This window comes from Rhipicephalus sanguineus, chromosome 8, assembly GCF_013339695.2.
Source record: "Rhipicephalus sanguineus isolate Rsan-2018 chromosome 8, BIME_Rsan_1.4, whole genome shotgun sequence".
In the NCBI taxonomy this organism is placed as follows: domain Eukaryota; kingdom Metazoa; phylum Arthropoda; class Arachnida; order Ixodida; family Ixodidae; genus Rhipicephalus; species Rhipicephalus sanguineus.
In genome coordinates this window covers 78848986-78867710 of record NC_051183.1, presented here as the reverse complement: position 1 = coordinate 78867710, position 18725 = coordinate 78848986, and the positions used below count along the sequence as shown (strand labels likewise).

The following is an 18725-nucleotide window of genomic DNA, read 5'->3' as shown; positions in this document are numbered from 1 at the left end:
ATTCTTTTGCTTTGCTTTGCCTTGCTTTTTGTTGTCCGCCGTGTAAGTGTAGTGGTTACGGTGCTCGGCCGCTGACCTGAAGGTCGTGGGTTCGATCCCGGCCGCGGCGATCGCATTTCGGGAGAGACGAAATGCTGGAGGCCCGTCCATTGTGCGATGTCAGCGCACATTAAAGGGGTCATGAACCACTTTTCCAAGTAATGATCTAATTACCTCAGTATCGGAGTTTACTGCCTCCCGAATCGATTGCCGCAAAAATTTCTCGAATCCGTCAAGAATGAGCGGAGTTACGGGGGTTTGGCGCACGCTCTCAGCGCTTTCTCTCTTTTCTCGTGCCGACGAGCGCACTAGAAGCTACATAGGGAGGGATGACACGGGGGAGAGAAGTTACGTCAGCGTGCGTCATGAAACGCGATCGCTCTCCCGCTGTGATTCGCGTGCGCGAGTGCGGCTACCATGTACTGTGGAGTGCGGCGCCGGCAAGTGGCGGCACCCCGTGGCAAGAAGCGCATCTGATCCGAACGCCGCTCTCGATTTACGTCGGCTATCGGCCAATAAGCATGCTATGTCTCTTGCGTCGTAAACTGGCAGATCCGCGACGTCAACGTGCAGACGCCCCGCCCACCGACGAGGGTGAGAACCGGCCTCTGTTTGAAAAGAGGGTGCCTGGGGAAACGGCAACTTCGCGCTCCGCTTGTGGCCTTTACGCGGCGCGCACGACTGTAATATTTGGCAGAGCAGTTCATAGCCGTGTCAGCTTTCCACAGGATGTGTTTTTTCAACAAGCCCAAGGGGTGCTTATGACCCCTTTAAAGAACACCGGATGGCCCAAGCGAAAGACGCTCCAAGGGAAACAGTCTTTTGAGAATTCAGAGCAATTGTTAAGTTTCTGAATAAAATTTCAAAATAATCTTTTCCTATGGCTAGTGAAATGACGGCAAGTGAGAAATGATCAATGTTTTCATGTTCTTGACAGTAAAAGCATAGAAGAGGTGGCACCAGACCAGACCTGTAAAAATAAAAATTAAGTGGAAGTAAACGGCATCGAAATTTTGTAATTGTTTGCGAGTGGGACACCATTTGTTATCCCAAGCAAAAGAAGCATGACCATATTCTTCGACTTGTAAAGTCATTTCCATGGAATTTTGAAAGTAAGGAATATTTACAGAATATATATTCGGTAATAAAAGCTGCATCAGGCACAATGAACATTACCACTGCACGACAGTAACAGACATATCGTTTAGAAATATGCCACGATGACCTGGCACCCATACCAACCACACTGTACTCAGGTTTTTGAGGATTAAGGATGTGAATGCATTCAGAATAGAAGATTCGGAACGAGAAGATGAAGTAGGAGATGTACACACAGACAGTGAATCATTAACTATAACTGCCAAATAATTTTTTGAAAGTTTTCGAAAGGCTATAGGATTGCTAAGAGCTATGCTTTAAACATGGGAGTATAATCCGCGAGACGCATTGAGTATGACCAAGCAAAGCATCTGAGAAAATTCCCACTCCCCCTTTCTCTTCAAACATGGATGCATCAGTACCAATTACATTATCAATCCCCAACTGAAGCAAATAGTCTTCTAACAAGTCTATTAAATATCTAGAAGGCAGGAATTTGGCAATAAATGGTATATATCATCAAATTTAATTGTCGTTTGGGTAATGATTTATCATTTGAAACGATGTCACGTAGGTTGACATTTAAAGGTTCTAGTTGATCTTGCACAAACAAAAATTGAGGTTTGCATACAGGAGACCAAGGCTCAATAAAAGTGTTCTCGATTCAGAAATGAATGCAAACTGTAATAGCCTTAGTGAAGATGCGTAAACTTTTAAATACGTTTTGATGGTAAGAATGCGGAATCTGCAAGCTATAGAGTGGGAATTCTGGCTTCTTGATGTAAAACATTGTTCGGAGTAAATTTTGATACCCCTAGACACTACGAAGAGCCTGTCGCTTTAAAAGAATCAGGGGATTATTCCTGTGTGCTGGCCCCCAGAGAACAAAATGCAACGAAATCCTATGATTGGACGAACATACATACGATAAATCATGAGTTCATTTCCTCTGCACAGCCCCGTGGTGTGTTGACCAAATTTACGTATCATTCAACAGCGTGTGTTGCCTTAGATTTAACATGCTCAATGGGATTTCTCCAACTTATTTTTTTCATCATAAAATACACCTAAATATTCAAGGCAGTCATTTTCGGGAATTATTTCTTGACAATACTTAAGTGATATACTAAATGGAGCATTCAAAGGAAAATCAATTACGGAACTTTTGCTGACGTTTACAGCCACTCGAATATGTTCAAACCACAATTATAAAGTTCCTAAATATGATTTTATAGTTACACGCAATGAGTGAGTATCACATGCAGAAGAGAAGAACGCAATGCCATCTGCGTATACATTTGAACATAATTTTGCAACGGAACTGACCCTAATAGAAGGTTGAACAAAATAGGAGATAGAATGGAATCTTGAGGAACCCCTCTGGACTGATTATATTTCGGGGAAGATAAACCACGTTCAGAGCAATAAAATGTATTACCCTTTTAATAACTCATACAACCAATTAATATTATATTGCGGAAAGTTAATCTTTTCAATGTATTAAGGAGGGTGACATGTTCTACACTGTTCTATGCCTTAGCGAAATCTACAGTTACTAACGTTTTATATTGCTGCCTGCGACGAGCAAACTCAATACGTCCCTCTAAATCTACACGTGCACGCCATATGGAGTATCCACGTCTAGATCTTATCTGACATGGGCTCAATATTGAGTTATTTGCTATACATTTTATGATTCTAATGTATACTACTCTTTCAATTAATTTTATAACATGCGAAGTCAGTGCGATAGGTCTTCTATTATTAATACGCGTACCTATGCTTGTTTTTAAACAGGGGAATTATTTTGGCAATTCTCCAATCTGGAGAAACCAAGTCATTTTCGAGTGAGTGGCTGACGAAATTAAAGAGGTCTTCTGGAGACACCTCAAACAGTATCTTTAGTAGGGGTGTGCGAATATTCGAGTTTCGAATTCGAATCGAATAGTACCTAATCGAATAATTCGATTCAACTTTCGAATAGCTAGTATTCGAAGTTTCGAATAATTCGACAGGATGAAAAAGTCACAGTTTCGCCGCAAGGGCGAAGCAATGAATGCGATAGCAAGAAATTAATGCTATACGAAGTGAGGCTCGCCAATGGATACTCTCAGTTTGAACAGCGTTCCTGTTGCAAAGGCGGCCGAAGCAGCGAAGGAAACTAGCGTGCTTCAACTATCGAGCTGTGACACTTGATAGTTCGCGCTCATCTTCTGTTTGTTCGTTTAGCGGCGTCCCTTCAGCTCGAGTGACTTTCGTACGCTCGGTAACATGAGCGCGGACATCACGGTGAAAGCGTGAAACATTCCTCTTCCCCTCACCGCGAGAAAACCGCGCGAGCAGACAACGGAAGGGCAAGGTTCTCGCTGCGCAAACATAAGAAGTGAGCGAGCTCGACGACGACTTTTAAATGCGCCCGTCGTGCTGCTAGCGCCATCTCGCTGGTAATGAAGAAACGCTTATTATCGTCTGCCGTCTCTGAGTCCGTCCAGCGGTAAAGGGTATGTATATAACGCTCGCCGTTAGATACGTGGAGGATCTGCGTTTCGTGGCGTAGTGGATAGCGCCACTCGCTGCGGAGCAAGAGGTCCCTGGTTCGATTCCGCGCGTCGGAAGCATTTTTCTGAAGTATTTTTCTTTGGGGCTTCTATATATATATATATATATATATATATATATATATATATATACGGTGCATGACGGCGGCGACGGCAAAATCCAGCCGAGACTGTCCATATAATTGCTATCGCAATAATATCTAAAACGCGACAAAGGTCAATGGTGCAACTTGATTTGGGTGGGGTGGCTAAAACTAACGCTAACGTTGTTACAGTAGGACCTTCGTTAAAACTTTCACCGACATCCTGGTTCAAAAGCGAGCGCATGCTGATCTTAAAGCAGATTATGCCATTTCCCCACGTAGAAAAACACACGAGAAAACTGTCAAGCCCTTCACAACTTCCTTCCCGAAACGAAGGCACGGACTTCTTGCGTAGTTCGGTCGCGTATGCTGCAAGCGCCGTAAAACGTCTGGACTTTGGCCTACGAAACCCTGGCTTTCCACGTAAAAATTCGTTCATGCTGGGCAGCTGCCACTGCCGCACCGGACCACTCGTTCAGAAACACCCGTCGTTCCGGCGCGCAGTTAAAACGCTGTTATGAACGGGCGCCCGAAGATTTTTGGGCCCGGAGCGCCCATGGCGATGAAGCACAACATTACCGTTGTCAGATTAGCCATATTGCGCGACCATGGGGGAAAAACTAGCTACCGTACCCCCCTCTCTCAGTTGTTAGGTTAGGAGTGGCGCTGCTGAGCATTATCAAATCATGAATTGTAGTCTACCACTATCCCTCAAGAGGAACGTATATAACAGCTGCATCTCACCGGTACTTACCTACGCAGCAGAAACCTGGAGACTTACAAAGAGGGTTCAACTTAAATTGAGGACAGCGCAGCGAGCGATGGAAAGGAAAATGATAGGTGTAACCTTAAGAGACAGGAAGAGAGCAGAATGGGTCAGGGAACAAACGGGGGTTAAGGATATCATAGTTGAAATCAAGAAGAAGAAATGGAGATGGGCCGGGCACGTAGCACGTCGGCAGGATAACCGGTGGTCATTAAGGGTAACTGACTGGATTCCAAGAGATGGCAAACGCGTGAGGGGGAGACAGAAAATTAGGTGGGTAGATAAGATTAAGAAGTTTGTAGGTATGAGGTGGCAGCAGAAAGTACAGGACCGGGTTGATTGGCGGAACATGGGAGAGGCCTTTGCCCTGCAGTGGGCGTAGACAGGCTGATGATGATGATGATTATGATGATGATGATGATGAATCTTTAGCATGCCTGTCGTAATGCCGTCTGGACCTGGAGCTGGATGGGGGAGTAATTGAACAGCATGCTCAAGTTCTTCTATAGTTGTGCTGACTAAATCGTTTACGCATGAAGATTTGGGAAATATTATTAGTGATTGAAAAGGCGAAGCGCTTTTCAAGTGCGAAGCATTTCTTAGCTAACCAAAGGCACGAGCGTTTCTATCTATCTATCTATCTATCTATCTATCTATCTATCTATCTATCTATCTATCTATCTATCTATCTATCTATCTATCTATCTATCTGTCTATCTATCTATCTATCTATCTATCTATCTATCTATCTATCTATCTATCTATCTAGCCGCCTACGTATGGGTGCTCTCGTCATCGCATCCTTAACATTCACCGTCATCCGTTCATCAGCAGCCTGACTACGACCACTGCATGGCAAAGGTCTCTCCCATGCTCTGCCAATCAACCCGGTCCTGTGCTTTGCGCTGCCACGTTATAACCGCAAACTTTTTTAATCTCATCTGCCCACCTAACTTTCTGTCTCTCCCACGCGCGTTTGCCTTCTCTTGGAATCCAGTTAGTGACTCTTATTGACCAGTGGTTATCTTGCCTACGCACTACATGCCCTGCCCATGTCCATTTCTTCTCCTTCATTTCGTCTAAACTATCCTTAACACCCGTCTGTTCCCTGACCCACTCTGCTCTGTTCTTATCCCTTTACATATATCATATTTATTTCCATTGCTTGCTGCGCCGTGTTCAGTTTAAGTTGAATTCTCTTTGTAAACCTCCAGGTTTCTGCTCCGTAAATGAATACCGGTAGATGCAGCTGTTATATACATTCCTTTTGAATGATAGTGGTAAACCACCTTTCATGATTTGAGAGTGCTTGCCGAATGTACTCCATTCCATCCTTATTCTCCTAGTTACTTCAGTCTCGTGGTTAGGCTCTGCGGTTACTGCCTGGCCTAAGTAGCATTTCTTTACAAATTCCAGTGCCTCGCTACCTATCACAAAGCGTTGTTCTCTTCCTAGAGTGTTGCAAATTACCTTAGTTTTCTGCATATTAATTTTCAGACCTACCGTTCTGCTTTCCTTGTCCAATTCAGTAATCAGGAGTCGCATTTCGTCCCCTGAGTTACTCATCAATTCAATGTCATCAGCGAATCGCAGGTTATTAAGGTATTACTCATTAACCCGTATCCCTAACTCTTCCCAATCTAGGGCCCTGAAAACCTCGTGTAAGCACGCGGTGAATAGCATTGGTTAGATCATGTCTCCCTGCCTTACACCCTTCTGTATTGAAATTTTGTCGCTGCACTTAGATTTAGGTGCACGTTAAAGAACCCCAGGTGGTCGAAATTTCCGGAGCCCTCCCCTATGGCGTCTCTCATAATCACATCGTGGTTTTGGGACGTTAAACCCCAGATATTATTATTATTAGTATTATTATTATTATTATTATTATTATTATTATTATTATTATTATTATTATTATTATTATTATTATTATTATTATAAATGTTGTCGCTTTCCTTCTGGATGACTATGGTGGCTGTGGATTACAGACCTATCAGCTTACTGTCCGCTGTCTACAAGCTGTTTACAAACGTAGTAGCTAATTTAATTAAGACAATATTAAAATTCAATCAACCAAAGGCAGGCAGGCAGGCAAAGAACTTTGTTTTGATCCGGAGACGACGCTCACTCCCCCCCCTTAGGGGGCGACATCGGCAGGCCGCAACCACGATGGGACGGGGAGGTGCATCTCCTCGGCCATGTCATGGGCTCTCTGGATAGCCCTTAGCTGGTCTTCTTTCTCGTTGCTAGTGAGAAGATATCGCCAGTCCCCCTCCGTAGAGGGAGACCTGGGGCTCTCGCGCAGTGCAGGCCACTGCCACAGCATGTGTTGTAAAGTGCAACGCGGGTTACCACAGCGAGGGCAGCCCGGCTCTCTTCCATCCATGTATTTAGAACATTTAAGAGAAGAAGCGTATGCCTCCATCTGTAACAGACGTAAAGTGAAAGACTGAGCTCTGTTTATATGTGAATGAGCAAAGGACCAAGCAGGATTTCGTACAGGCTATTCGACAATCGACCACACTCACACTATCAATCAGGTGATAGAGAAATGTGCCGAATATAACCAACCCCTATATATAGCCTTCATAGATTACGAGAACACATTTGATTCGGTCGAGCTATCGGCACTACAGAATCAGGTCGTCAACGAACCATATACAAATATACTCCTTGGCATGGTGCAGACCAAAATTGGTACAGCAGGGTGAGAGGGTTTGACGAATATGACTGTCTGGTCGTGACATGAATAACGTGAAAATCCTGTCGCGTACGTTGTCAAACCCTTTCCTCCAGACACGTGTGGCACATACCCGTGTAACACGGGCCGCGTTATGCGGGCATGCGCCACAGGTGATTGACAATTTATAACTACCCAGGAACGGCGTGGCGTGGACAGACATTTGTCATTTCAATGCGAGAGCGTTAAGAAAACCCGACGTCGGCAGCGTTGATCCGACGATTGCAAATAATAAAAATCAGGATCCCAGCAGGAATTGAAACCAAGTATTCTGTGTGGCAGTCAGGTATTGTACCTCAGAGCCACGACAGTTCTTTCAACTGCTTTGGAAAAAAGGCCCTATGCAGGCGTAATGTCGCTGCAACATCAATAGTGGTTGCAGTGCTGGCTATATAGTTTTCTGACAAAGCAACAGACATTACATATGCACTTCTATGATAGAGCCGTCATGTCGGGTTACCGTCAATTGTGCTTCCAGTGTTGGCTCCGCTTTTAGAGCAGGCCAATAAACATTACATTTGTATTCCTATAATTCAGCAAGGTATAGTCAAGCTTTGCTCGACCCCGGAAGAATAGTCTAACGAAAGTTACGTAGGATAATCACATCATCGCACCGTAAATTGCACTTCGTTTCGATAATACTGACGTATGTGCTCTAACGTGACTGCTGAAGTTACTTGAGAAAATAAGCTACCCTTTAAACGCCAGTGCAGTCGATGTGAACGGTAAGCCCACAATATGTAGACAGCTACTACACTTACAAAAACACGTCCATCCACCTCGTAATGCTTGGCTCAAAGCCAAAACTGCAGCATAGACATCCTACTTGCTGACTGCTTCGCATGAAACCGATTCCCAAAGCGTGGGATCTGCTGATTTTTTTTAATCCCAATGCAATTTCTTCTAATCAATCAGCCAATTATTTTGGAGTTCGTACAACTGCTATGTTTATCGGTGCAGAAATAATCTGACGAGACGTAGGAAATCTAAAGGGAGCTTTTTTACTCCTACTTTTTTTAGAGAAAGGTATAACTGTTTTCGTCAGGATTAGCTTTCACGATGGAAGCAATTTTAAGCATAGCTTTGGCGTTTTTCTAATTCCTCCAATTAGCAGGACACTGGTTAATAGGAACATTTTTCCATGCGACCTTTCTGCGCCTGTACCATCGTTCGCAATCTGAATTCCACCGGATACTTTGTGGGGTTGCACGGCGGCGAGCCGCCGCTGAAGCCGACGACCGCCATATTGCTCCGGGCAGAAAACGTGTCGGTCGTCGCTTCAGCCCGCGCGGAAGTTCCACAGATGGCGAATTTCTCCGCTCCTTTGGTGACAAGCGAGTGTTGTGGATGTCTCACTTGTTGGACTGCGATCTACTCGATAACCACATTTACAATTTGTCGAAGATTACCAAGCTGTATATAAAAACGCCGGGCCTGCGCGCAGCACAGTCACAGCGAAAGCTGGAAGAGCGGCCTTTCTAGAGCCCGTTCTAAACTGTCTTGGGGAAACTAATACAAGTACACTTTCAAGGTACCCACTACGTCGCAAATCATAATTTTTGTGAAGTACGGAAGCAATCACTATGCCATTATTCGTCTTTCTGCGGATAAGCGAGGTGCCGCTACACATCTGTAAGGCATTATGTGAACTTTGTTGATGCTGCCTGTGGTTCCTGGATGAAGAATTATGGCTGAGCCTTTTGTAATGGATTTGAAGCAATTAACGATCCGGTCACTCGTTGCGCAATTAGCATTATGTGACGCCTGGTCGTTATTTTACTCTTCTGACACGCTATATTACACATTTAACGCAATTCCTTGCCCGACATGACGCCTGTAAGGATGTTTTTGCAAAGGAGTTCCAGTCACTAGCGTGGCTCTGTGGTAGAATACTCGACTGCCATGGAGAGGACCCGGGTTTAAATCCCATATGAGCCTGTTTATTTTTATTTATTTCATTTTTCTTATTTCGCACGGTAGTAGTTACGGACACCGGCGGCGGCAGCGGACAACCATCCCACAGCTGTTGTGATTTGATAAAAGCTTTCGCTGTAAAATCAGGCTTCACCACATTTCAAAAGAAATCAACCGGAAGAAAATTCGGCAGATCCCACGCGTTGTGGCAATCTGTTTCATGCGAAGCAGTCAGCGAGCACTGCTATGCTGTATTTTATGGCTTTGAGCCAAGCGTTACGAGGTGGATCAACGTGTTTTTGTAAGTGTAGTAGCTGTGTGCACATCGTGGGCTTACCAGGCACGTCGACAACAATAGCGTTTAAAGGGGAACTTATGGTGCGACGTAACGCCAGCCCTCACGTTAGAACACACACGTCAGTATTATCGAAACTAAGTGCACATTATGGTGCAACCATGTGGATATCATACGTAACTCTCGTTAATGTATTCCTCTGGGTCGATAAATGCTTCAATATAGCGTGCTGAAACATAGGAATATAAATGTAATGTTTATTACACTACTATAAAAGCGGAGCCAACACTGGAACCGCAGACGTTAATCTGATATGACGCCTGTATCGTAGGAGTACATACGTACTGTGCATTGCTTTCTTGCAAAATTAGATAGCCAGCACCACAACCACACTTGACGTTGCACAGACGTTACGCCTGCATAGGCTGTTTTTCCGAACCAGTCTATATACCCGACGTACCTTTGTGGTAGAATACTTGATTGCCACGCAGAATGCTTGGGTTAGATTCCTGCTGTGATCTTAATATTTATTCTTTCCATTCGTCGGGTCAACGCTGCCGATGTCGGTTTTTCTTAACGCTCTCGCATTTAAAGTACCAATGTCTGTTCTCGCGGTTCCTGGGTCGATATAAACTGTCAATCACATGTGGCACATACCCGTACACCACGGCCAGTGGTAAACGGCTATGTGCCACACGTGTCTGGAGGAAAGGGTTTGACGACCTACGCGACAGAATTTTCCCGTTATTCATGTCATGATACGACAGCCATATCCGTCCAATCCTCTTACCCTCCCATGCCGATTTTGGTCTGCACCAAGTAAAGGAGGCGATCATGAGAGCACCTCGGCGTAGGTGGCTAGGCAGATAGATTCGTAGATAAAAACGCTGAATGTGCGAAAGGTTCGCTAAGAAATGCCTCGCATTTAAAACTCCCAGAGCGGAGTAAGAACGCGGCTGACAATTAAGGACTGTTATTTAAAAAAAAATTATAGACGAGTGTAAACAAGAGCTGCAGCAAGCTAGTCAATTAATCTGCTTTCGTATCTCTTCTTTTGCTGTGTTTACTTTTTAAGGGTGCGTGTTTCATATGGTTAGTTTCGTGATTGTCTGCATTATGCGTAAACCAGAGCAGCAGCAAACTGGTCAACGAGTTTGCTTTTGTATCTTTTCTTTTGCTGTGTTTAGTTTTTAAGGACGCGTGTTTCATACGGTTAGTTTCGTGATTGTGTGCATTATGATGCATTTTGAAGTTATTTTGGATTTGTTGCTTTGTCGATTCACGTAGAAACCACATTGTATATTCTTCTTTTTTCTTTTGAAATTGTGTAAAAGCCGGGGGTGAATAAAATTTTATGTACCACTTATTAACTCCTCCATGTGCTTCATTTCGGGAATGCTGGAAGCGAATTCTACGTGTTATCAGGCACGCTTCAGCCCATGTATTATGGTGGAAAAAACTGCCTTCTTCAATCCTGCAGGACAACAAAAAAATTCGGCCAAATAAGTGACACTAACTATCCAGTTCTCACGCTGAAACGCCCCCGCGGAAGCTCACAATTACGCTGTCCGCGCTCAAGCTGCGCTGCCTCTTGCCCGGAGCAAAATGGCTGCCAACCGGTTTCCCAGGCTTCACCCGCTCGCGTGGGCGCGTATAGGAGACCTCCACTCCAGAAGTTTTTTTTAAACCTCCTTGGGTTGCACACGCAACCCAGTGTCTTCAACGCGGCGGCACCTCGGCTGCGCGCTACGTTTGTACGCGCAGTGGCGAGAGGGGTTGCGTGGGAGAGGGCATTGTGTCGCTCCCGCAGCCCTTCGCGCCCTGTTCCCTGGCCGAAGTCGAGATGCCCCGTTTTCCCTCCTTGCCCTTTTCTGGAGAGACTCCTCTCCAGACCCCGGGAATGCGCGTAGCTTTCTTGGGGGCCCCCGGGTCTTCGGTCTTGGGAGATGTGACTGACCACATCGGACCCAAGCCGTGAGCACCGCCGCCATCAACCCCTGCAGCGCTCCGGCCATGGAGTGCGAACCACCGCCCCGGACCGGAGTGCAAAAGCAGCCACGCGAGGTGAGATGAGCCTTTATCATTCCCTCGACGTGTGTTTGCTATTTTGTTGTTGTTTCCCCCAGTAGTGCGGAACACTCCGCCTCTGAGGTGTTACTAACTTGATGTGCTGTACTCGATTGTTACAATTGGCATCTGAGGTGAATAAACACCTTCAGTTGAAAGACTTGTCTCTGTCCCCACTGGCCTGAAACCCGCCGCGGTCGCAACTGAACGCGAACCGCGGGATAGGGGGTCACAGCTCTGACTGTTAGGGCTGCTGCGTAGCACTAGTAGCACTCCTGTAGTGCGCGGTGTGATCCAAACGAGGGACAGGTTCGCACGCGCGACTTGTTGTGTTCATGCTTTTTGTTTCTCAAAAGTGAACCCCTATAACTTATATGCTTGCCTGTTGCTGAGGCTATAGCGAACTGCGATTTTTTCACGGGGCATTTTAAAACCGAACGAATACTCATTGCTTTAATCTCCTTTTCAGAGCTAGTCAAAGGGGATAGCGTTGACCGTAAACTTTTTTTTTTATTTTGAATAGTCTAAAAGACTGTGAGTGTGATAATCTAATGGGACCAAGAAATCGTTATTGTCAATTGCTTCTAGGCGGTCATCACTATTAGTTGCAGTATAAACCACAGCGCAAGAACAGATAAGAAGGCTTGAGCTAGCGAATTCATCATTCGCTAGCTCAAGCCTAAAACAGATATCGTGTTATATCGTAAAAAGTTAGCTACTTTAGAATTTACACATTTATAATTGCTTTGACTTGTACAGTTCCACAACAATTTACCTGATGAGTCAGTGCTGTACCCCTAATGTACATGATGCGAATTAAAGTCACTCGCGAATAGTGTGTTTGTTGTACAAAAACTCTGAGTGATGTCAAGAATGCCTTCACCTTGTACGCCAGTTGGAAAGCAGCTGTCGACAAAAGTAAGTGGTGCACACCCTGGAACTACTGATTCCAATACTAAAATTTCATGTTCACAGGATATTACCTGATAAGCAACGTTCACTCTACGACAAAATTTTGATGATACAAAAAACGCCAGTCCACCACCCCGTGTACTCCTGTGCTTCCAGGTGCGCAGCGGAACAAGTTGCACGTTTTGGTCTTCTTTGTGGAGTATGCCCTACTTACTATCCTGTGGCTTTGCGTAACCCGACGTTTAAAGGTAAATCTCACATTCATTTGTCCCTCTGTCCCGCTGCATGTGTGCAGTCTTCCTTTCTTTCCGTGGGGCCATTATCAGTCGTGGGTATAGGTTGTCTTTCGAAACAACAGAATCAACTCTTCCTATTGCAGCCCCTACTGCGAGAGCACGGCAACATACGGCATTGAAATAAGAGTGCTCAATAAACTGAGTAGGTAAGTTGTCTTGACAAAACAACAGCTCAGCAATGCCGCTTGTCACACAGGGTTAGCTTTTCGACTTTTCGCATATGCAACTCTTGTAGCGCCCTAAGTGTGAACCCAATTCGCAGCAGCTAGGCCACAGCAAGTTGTCTTTGTGCAGACGTTCTCTCTCTCTCCTACTAGCAAGTTATTCCAATGGCTGATTTAATGCCATTGCTTTGTCGTTGCCATCGTATTTTCCCCCAGTTAGTAATAAATGCAAGCCCGCGTATCCACGACACATAGCAAAATGCTACAATCCTGAACATGCACTGAAAAGGGAGTTTAGAAGTTCGGTAGACGTTTGCTTGAGGAAATTGTTATCCAGATTTCTTAAATGTGTGCTTAAGGAGGTTGTAGGCTACCTATGGCTTTAACACCCTGAGGTATTACATTCGCCGAGCGAATGCACTCAACAAGCAGACTTTTCCTAAGTTCAGCGAAATTCCGCTGAAACGCTAAGAAATAACCGTGTACTAGGGTGTTTATCCTTAGTCAATGTGCGTTATAATAAAATATAGGGGGCGCACAAATGAAAAACAAACTGGATAATTACCAACATTCTCTTTATTAGCAATAAAGCACCATGTATACGTGCGAGGTCAAGTGATGGTATAGCTATGTACACTGCGCAGTAACGACAACTGCACCGTATTGGCTGAATGCTGAATCCAGTATCATTCGATCTTATGCGGCTGCTGGGGTCGCCGACGTTGATGTATGGTGTGATGACTGCCGCCAGGAATCCGTTACATGATCGGTCACAAGCTTGTTCATGTTGTAGAGATTTTGCACCAGTACCGCAGAGTGGCCGAGATGCGTACCGAGAAGCACGAAAAAGTGAAATCATTGACGGATTCGTCCATTCACTTTGTCGTTGTCTTTTTGAGGAGAGAAGAATTGTCCAAAGCAGCAGGGCTTGGAGAAGGTCACGGTCGAAAGCTCTGCGCCGCCGTCGATGACACCACACTGGATTCTGGCTTCAGGGCTCACAAAAAGACACATGCCTTGCCTAGCCCTTGTAGCCGTATCCGCCGTACTTGAGGCCCCCTCCGTATCCGAGTCCACCTCCGTATCCTCCACCGTAACCTCCACCGTAACCGAGTCCTCCGCCGACGCCTCCGAGACCGCTGTGAGCAACAATGGCGCCTCCGCCGTGCACCTTATTCACGTGATGCACCGTCCTGATGAGGAACGCCGGTCCAGCCACTGCCCTTGAGAATCCAGGACCTCCCCTGAGCAAGACCACGCTGCTGCCGACTCCAACACCTCCTCCTCCGGCACCGAGACCTCCGCCGTAGCCTAGGCCGCCTCCGTAGCCCCCGTAGCCTCCGTATCCACCTCCATAACCACCGGCCATGGCACAAACCACCAGAGAGGAGCCTAGGACGAGGACAGCCTGTGGCAAGCACCGAAGAGAGCATGTAGACACGGTTAGTCATAAGAAAAGCAGCTACGGAATGTTATGGTGGGAAACGCGTCAGCATACATTGAAACCACAGAAATAAGATACCGAAGAAGCGTTCATTAAATGAACTGTTTCCTCATGTGTATGTTCGAGTGAAGGTAGCATACATAGACCTGCTGTCACGAGTATTATCACAATTTTTTTTCTGTGGATGCAGGCGTCATGCTAGTGTCATGGGAAAGCAGCCACAGTTCTGTTTTAAAATGTTGTAGAAATGTTTTGAAGTATTTTTAATTGGCAGTGAAGGTGAAGCTCAAAATGTCCGCCTAAAATTAGTAGCGCGAAATTTCTCTGTTTCTCTGTGCATTCTTGAAGGAGTTTTAGCTGGAGTTATTGGAATAGTTCGGAATAGTTCAGTAGTGTTGAAATTCGTAATTTGGAAAAATTGTTCTCCTTCATAAAAGCTTTTCATTAGACGGCCAACTTTGCTATAACCAAGGGCTGAGTCGGCTCTCTGAGTTACCCATGGTTAAAAACAACTGGCTCGCATTCACCCGCTCTGAGTTACCGCTGCGTGCGCACCATGTCGAGGATTTTTTTTTTTTTTGCTTACGGACGCTCAAAAAAAATCAAGAAACTCTTACGCTAGGTGTGGTACTAAAGGTGAGTCCTAGCCAACAGAGATGCTGCACATATCGTCAGCACATGCTGCCAGTCAATGACAGTTATGGGCAGTTACTGTAAGGGCAGTTACAAACGAACACCTTTGCAAACGCTGGCACGAATACGGGCCTGTATTCCTGCATTTAAGGAGACCTTAAGAACAAGAATTGTTCCTAGAGAAAGCTTCGGCCAATCATGTCGCTGGGCACAACGTTAACAAAGCAGCTTGACCAATAAACAAAAAGCACTTGCAAAAGTATGCAAATACCTTTTCTGGCCCTCTCGCGGGAGTATCATTGCATGAGAAAGTATGAGGAACAAATTTATTTATACCATTTTACAGGGAAAGGAACTGCGAAAAGAAGGTGAGGAAGTTATCCCTCATCTTCTCGCGGTGATGAGGCCTACTCTCCTCGCGGTAAGCCTCCTCTAACACCTTAGCCCACCTCAGAATATCCTCCCAAGTTCGGAGTCGTAGCTGCGCATGGCAGCCTCCCGCAGCGCCCCACTTTTAAAGCTCTACTAAGGTTAGGGGAAGGGGAGTGGTTCTTGCGCTGCCCCATAATGTGGTTTATGCCCGCTCCGCTAGCTGGACAAAGCTTGCAGGCTGAGCTAGGGTATATTCCCGGGTGAATTTTGTGACGTCAGGCTGGGGGGAGAAAAGTTAGAGTTTATAGTTTACGCCCTAGCACTTTGTGTGTGCGTGACGACCGACGCATTGAAAGTGGGAAGGTTTGGCGACCTAGGCGGTAGTGCCCGCAAACGTCGTGGTACTCAAGTTTTCTGTCTCTGGAGGTCAGTGCATGAAGTTCTATCCTCGGGTATGACGTGTTCGAGCAGCATGCGTACAGTTAGATGGAACCAACGTGAAAAATCGTGCGGAGGGCTATCTTACCAGAGAGTTCATGGTGAGAATGCTTGCGGTATCCGCCGGTCCCGGAGAACTGTGTGCTCTGGCGTGGCCACGGTGGTCGCTTATATACCCATACTCTTCCCATGGGTTTTTGCGGTTTGTGTTACACCATCGTAACGTATCCGCTAACGAAGTCAGGTCAGCTCTATTTGCCGTCCTGAAATTCCGAAACCGAAATCCTCACTTTCGCCCGCGTGGACACAACGACGAAATGAAAGGCACGATTTGCATAATGCCCCATAGGAACGCCGATTCGGGTTGATTAGCCGGGCTTAACTTCCAAGCGGCCATTTTACGGCTCGACTCTTCGGTGCAGTACTCCAGGTGCTTCCTTGTCACGTTCTGCTTCCGCATGCGAAAACAAAAAAATAAACTTTATCCTGTAACTTTATCCACATATATTACGCGTGCGGCTGTTCCTGATGGTAACGCTCTGTTCTCTCGTTCTGTTCCAAGATAAGGAAGCTGCTTCCTGAAGGCCATACCCACCATGGCAGTTGTGCCAGCAGATGTGATAACATAGAACAAATATAGTTAGGAAATATGGCCAATACACATCGCTCATGTCAACAGTGGCAGCTATTCTTCCTTTTTTCGGGGAAAAGCAGCATTCCCAGTTTCTGTGAATTATGAATTATTTTTCAATTATTTATGCAACTTCAATCCAATCTATGCGTTTACTTTGCTTCAGTTACTGTTGAATATTGTTGAATGTGTATTGGAAGAAAGAAGAGAACGAAGTGTGGGCACGAGAGGATTGCTCGCGCATGGTGTGCCGAACTGAACGATAACAAAACGGATGGACGCGTTTTGTTATCGGAGTCATTAAACCTTTGTTATTTTGCACTCTACCGGCGAAGACTTCCTTTATTCAACAGCTACTTAATATCGTGGGCTTAGGAAGTGAAACCCCAGCATTTATTAACATGCTTGAGTTTCTTCGAACGAACATGTGGCCACGCCTAACTACTCATTAGAGTGATCCTGCATGATTTCCGAGAGAAATGCGCTTGCTTTGGACACTGATGTTCAAGTCACTGCAAAATTACCCAGAGCGCCAAGGAAGTGATGTCTTATGCACCCTTTTCTCGAGCCCAGCGTATCAACTTCACGGCTGTCTGGTGTAACACGACAGGGACGGGATGAACGCCTTGGCGAATAAAATTGACTGAATGCCCTTGTCTGCAACTATATGGCACATCCGCTGCTACGCTGGCGTAGCGGAAGGTTGTCGAATCTGCAGCCAATAATAGTAGAGACCTGCTGCAGACTGCGCGTAGAAAACTCTGTGAGAAATGTAACTGAAATGCTAACGGCGACCTCGGCTATTAGCCAAGACGACCAGCACATCAGCCAGTGAACAAGCTACGTCTATGACCATTACACATTTTCCGCGAAGGCGTATCTCCGGCAGGCATCACATATTCGATACTGACGTACGCATGCGTGTCCACTCGTATGTCGAACGGTGGCAAACGTCGACCACCTCGCAGCGTCCGCTGCGGTGCACGGAACTGCCAAGTCGAAGCTGTAGACGTCTCTCCGCAAAGTGAAGAGCCCGCATAGGGTCTTTTCTCCTTTGTCTCTCACGGATAGCCATTCGCATCCGGGTCCGATTGCGCCCTGCTAGCGTACGTGCTGGTAACGCCGATCAGATGCGATCGCAACAATGGAGGAGGAATGCTCCCAGCTTACTCGGCCACCACGGAGTCTCGAGAATTCAAGCGGAAAGCTACGTAGGCGCATGCATACCTGTCGTGAAGCCATAGCGCGAAGTATACCGTGCCTGCACTTCTTTGTTTTTCTTCGTCCCGTTGCTTCCTGGGTCAAAAGCAGCAATAAATTTTCGGCGGTGGCGGAGGAGTGTGCACGCTTTCGGTTGCAACGAGTTTCCCTTTATCTCTAAATCGAACAGGCATTACTCGTCTGCCTAAATGTATTTTCGAACAGGAAGTGGTCATTGCGTCTTCTTTGCAGCGAGGCTTTTTATGCGGCTGGGTGAAACCTAATTTCGTCCATCCAATGCACACAAAAACTCCTGGCAAAAAAAAAAAGATTAATCAAGTTAATCAAGTAAACCTCGGTCATCCGATTGCGGTGATTATGTGAGCACCTAGCTGTGTGTAATAGAAATTCTCAGCTGTGCTGTTGAGCGGTGCGATGAATGTTAACAATTTGTTTGCGAATTATATTATTTATACACAATCTGCTAATATGTGCGTGCCTTAAGATGATTATAACCAAAACACTGTAAGAACTGAAGTATTCGCCAACAGTATGCCCGCTTATGGTGTCTGAATGCTATCTCCACACATGTATGTGTCGTGTAGTTTACACTCCTTCTGTAAGATGGGCAACGTATAGCAACTGTAACAACCATAGGCGCGCGCACGAGGGGGCAGGGGGGGGGCGCCCCCTCCCCTGGTCACCTAAGAGGGGGGGGGCAAAATCTGCCCCATTCATTGACTTAGAGGGGGGGCTACGATGAACATTGCCCCCCCCCTCCTGATGGGGTACCCTGCGCGCCCCTATGATAACAAATAGTAAGTATTATTGCAACATCAGTTTCATTCGACACATTTCAATGCTACATTCACCATCAAACCTAGAGTATTTTCAAATTTACAGCATGATGGGAGCCGTCGCTGGCCATCTGCTGTGTCTACTTGGCGAAACCCCTAGCTAAACCAACGTACGGTATCAAGATGTCTAGGTACACATGCAACACGGTAGCAACTGTAACGCGATGGCACTATCACGTTCGGCCAACCACTGCCTTTGTTTGCACTGCCTCCAGGAA

General features: G+C 45.9%; 1 protein-coding gene across 5 annotated transcripts in view; it reads right to left on the bottom strand.

Annotated features, from left to right (window-relative positions):
* Positions 1 to 16264, bottom strand: part of LOC119402144 (acanthoscurrin-2-like) — a 52381-nt gene extending 36117 nt beyond the window's left edge. The window contains exons 1-2 of one of the 5 annotated variants that reach the window (XM_049418523.1): positions 15908 to 16264; positions 14283 to 14340 (exon numbers count right to left, since the gene is read on the bottom strand). In XM_049418523.1, the coding sequence (XP_049274480.1) occupies positions 14283 to 14340; positions 15908 to 15919 (70 nt within the window). In that variant the 5' untranslated portion in view covers positions 15920 to 16264. Of the gene's footprint in view, positions 1 to 14231; positions 14341 to 15907 lie in introns of all 5 variants that reach the window. The other 4 variants (XM_049418520.1, XM_049418521.1, XM_049418522.1 and 1 more) reach the window with 4 other exon arrangements.
* Between the last annotated feature and the right edge of the window lie 2461 nt (positions 16265 to 18725).